The sequence below is a fragment of the Lottia gigantea genome, assembly GCF_000327385.1.
Source record: "Lottia gigantea unplaced genomic scaffold LOTGIsca_2012, whole genome shotgun sequence".
Lineage (NCBI taxonomy): Eukaryota > Metazoa > Mollusca > Gastropoda > Lottiidae > Lottia > Lottia gigantea.
In genome coordinates this window covers 964-4,380 of record NW_008708411.1, presented here as the reverse complement: position 1 = coordinate 4,380, position 3,417 = coordinate 964, and the positions used below count along the sequence as shown (strand labels likewise).

Below are 3,417 nucleotides of genomic sequence, written 5' to 3'. Positions count from 1 at the left end.
TGCAATTTTGCAATTTTGTTTATGTGCAAAAAGTTGCAAAGCTAGAAAGCTAAAAATTGCAAAGATTGATAGAGAATAAAAAACTGTATCTGTTTGAAGCAAATCTCTTGGCTATAAAGTGAAACCATGTATTTGGAATTCGTGGAAAAAAAGTGTTAGGGAATCTGAAAAAAATCAACCTTCTAGGGTTAAATAGGTCACATGCTAGAGCAGTATGAAATGTTCTGTTGATGGAATTTTGGTAAAAATCTTGAAAAAGAGTGAAAAAGTTGCAAATTTTTCAGTAACTTGTCTTATCGTGGTATCTTGGAGATTGAAAAGATGAAATAGAAATCATTTTGACAGTCAAATATCAAGTTTTATGACTTTGTTTAGGGTTAGGAAGGGCTGGTCATATCAACTACATCGGGCTTCACGACTCGAAAAAGGAATATAAGGGACTGTCTGGAAAGAAACAAGTCATAGAGAAAAGTAAAATGGACGTCAAAGTAACAAAAGAGAAATTGGGTGCTGCGGTGGTGAAGGCGAAGGAGAGGCAGAGAAAGAGAAGAGAGGAAGAGGCGAAGAAAAGAAGGGAAGAGAGGAGTGTCATGTTTAAAAAGATGGAAGAGATAGAGGTGTTAGAGGAGGATGTAGGGGAAGAGGTGAAGGGGAGAAGAGAGAGGAGGAGAGATGAGGATTGGGCAGTAGGCTATGGGCGTGATAGAGAGGAGATACCAGAGAGGGTGAAGGAGAGAAGGGCTAGAATAAAAGGGTTAGTAGAGTTTAGAGTGGCTGAAAGAGAAGAAGAAGAGGAAGAAGAAGACACCTATTGCTGTGTTTACGGGTGTGTAATTGTTTAAAAATAAAATATTTGAAATGAAGTTTGTTATTTTGATTTAATTACTGAAAAATGCCAAAATATGCTGAAAGGGTCAAAGAGCCAAAAGGGCCAAAAGTGCAAAAAGGGCAAAAGGGGCAAAAGGGCCAAAAATTCTTTTGATGATGGGATACAGGAGTGAATTGGCTTTGAGCATGCATGAAATGTTAGGCAGATGGACGAAAAACCTGGTTTTTTGCAATTTTGTTTATGTGCAAAAAGTTGCAAAGCCAAAAAGCTAAAAATTGCAAAGATAGAGAATAAAAAACTTTATCTGTATGTAAAGTTTGAAGCAAATCTCTTGGCTATAAATTGAAACCATGTATTTGGAATTCGTGGAAAAAAAGAGTTAAGGAATCTGAAAAAATCAACTTTCTAGGGTTAAATAGGGCACAAGCTAATGCAGTATGACATGTTCTGTTGATGGAATTTTGGGTAAAAATCTTGAAAAAGAGTGAAAAAGTTGCAAATTTTTCAGTAACTTGTCTTATCGTGGTATCTAGAAGATTAAAAAGATGAAATAGAAATCATTTTGACAGTCAAATATCAAGTTTTGTGACTTTGTTTAGGGTTAGGAAGGGATGACCACATCAACTACATCGGGCTTCACGACTCGAAAAAGGAATATAAGGGACTGTCTGGAAAGAAACAAGTCATAGAGAAAAGTAAAAATGGACGTCAAAGTAACAAAAGAGAAATTGGGTGCTGCGGTCATGAAGGCGAAGGAGAGGCAGAGAAAGAGAAGAGAGGAAGAGGCGAAGAAAAGAAGGGAAGAGAGGAGTGTCATGTTTAAAAAGATGGAAGAGATAGAGGTGTTAGAGGAGGATATAGAGGAAGAGGTGAAGGGGAGAAGAGAGAGGAGGAGAGATGATTTAGAGGAGGAGGATGATGAGGATTGGGCAGTAGGCTATGGGCGTGATAGAGAGGAGGTACCAGAGAGGGTGAAGGAGAGAAGGGCTAGAATAAAAGGGTTGGTAGAGTTTAGAGTGGCTGAAAGAGAAGAAGAAGAGGAAGAAGATGAAGACACCTATTGCTGTGTTTACGGGTGTGTAATTGTTTAAAAATAAAATATTTTAAATGAACTTTGTTTTATTTGATTTAATTACTGAAAATGCCAAAATATGCTGAAAGGGTCAAAGAGCCAAAAGGGCCAAAGTGAGTGCCAAAAGGGCCAAAAGTGCCAAAAGCATGTTTTCAATGACCAATCTCTTTGGCTCTCAATTCTTTGCTAACTGTTGGATAGACTTGAAACTTGGCACGGAACTGCAGAATGATAGAACGATCTCAGGCGTAAAAGCATGGCGCAATAGATAGAACTTGCTGCATGCAAGTGTCAAAGAGCACTTTAATTTTTTGTTGGATTTTTGAGATGGCAATAGGGACTTTATGTTCATCAAATTTCGATATGCGCAGTATCAGCGGCCATTTTGAATATGGTTGCTAAGACTGTGTATGAAGTATAAAAGCACGGCAACCGGGTAGTACGAGTTACATTTGGGATTTGAGACTTTGATGATGGGACACAGGAGTGAATTGGCTTTGTGCATGCATGAAATGTTAGGCAGATGACGAAAAACCTGGTTTTTTGCAATTTTGTTTATGTGCAAAAAGTTGCAAAGCTAAAAAGCTGAAAATTGCAAAGATTGATAGAGAATAAAAAACTGTATCTGTATATAAAGTTTGAAGCAAATCTCTTGGCTATAAAGTGAAACCATGTATTTGGAATTCGTGAAAAAAAAGTGTTAGGGAATCTAAAAAAATCAACCTTCTAGGTTAAATAGGTCACATGCTAATGCAGTATGACATGTTCTGTTGATGGAATTTTGGTAAAAATCTTGAAAAAGAGTGAAAAAAATGTTAAGGAATCTGAAAAAATCAACTTTCTAGGGTTAAATAGGTCACATGCTAGAGCAGTATGAAATGTTCTGTTGATGGAATTTTGGTAAAAATCTTGAAAAAGAGTGAAAAAGTTGCAAATTTTTCAGTAACTTGTCTTATCGTGGTATCTTGGAGATTGAAAAGATGAAATAGAAATCATTTTGAGAGTCAAATATCAGGTTTTGTGACTTTGTTTAGGGTTAGGAAGGGATGACCATATCAACTACATCGGGCTTCACGACTCGAAAAAGGCATATAAGGTAGAGAAAAGACAGAAACAAGTCATTTAGAAAACTTAGAAAGAAGATGGATTATATAGATATGGATAAAGCCAGGAAAGACAGAGAGAGAGCATTCAGAGAAGAACGGAGAAAAGAGATGAAGAAGGAAGTGGAGAAGGCGTTGAGGAAGAGGGAAGAAGAATTGAGAGCTAGTGAAGAGATAGAGGTTTTGGAAGAGAATGTCGAGCAAGTCAGAGAGAGAAGGCAGAGGAGGGTAACTTTTAATGTGTCAGAGGAGTCAGTTGAGGTTTCTGGAATTGTTTTTCAAACAGAAGGAGAGGAGAGAGTGAGAGGAAGAAGGGCTGGAATGGAGACGAGAAGAGAGACAGAGGTAGCGCCGTTTAGAACACTGGGTGGGAAAAGAAAGAAAGAAAGGTGTTGTGTTTGGTTAAAATTTAG

General features: G+C 37.6%; 3 protein-coding genes across 3 annotated transcripts; all 3 read left to right on the top strand.

The window, feature by feature from the left end:
• Positions 1-476: 476 nt before the first annotated feature.
• On the top strand, positions 477-842 carry LOTGIDRAFT_176530 (hypothetical protein; the record flags this gene model as incomplete). Its single annotated transcript, XM_009053875.1, has 1 exon — positions 477-842. One exon carries the CDS (start codon positions 477-479, stop codon positions 840-842), a length of 366 nt encoding a protein of 121 aa, XP_009052123.1.
• Positions 843-1,530: 688 nt separating this feature from the next.
• LOTGIDRAFT_176529 (hypothetical protein) lies at positions 1,531-1,920 on the top strand (the record flags this gene model as incomplete). Its single annotated transcript, XM_009053874.1, has 1 exon — positions 1,531-1,920. One exon carries the CDS (start codon positions 1,531-1,533, stop codon positions 1,918-1,920), a length of 390 nt encoding a protein of 129 aa, XP_009052122.1.
• Positions 1,921-3,043: 1,123 nt separating this feature from the next.
• Positions 3,044-3,349, top strand: LOTGIDRAFT_176528 (hypothetical protein; the record flags this gene model as incomplete). Its single annotated transcript, XM_009053873.1, has 1 exon — positions 3,044-3,349. A coding segment is annotated over one exon (306 nt), but the record flags the coding sequence as incomplete, so codon positions are not given.
• Positions 3,350-3,417: the final 68 nt, after the last annotated feature.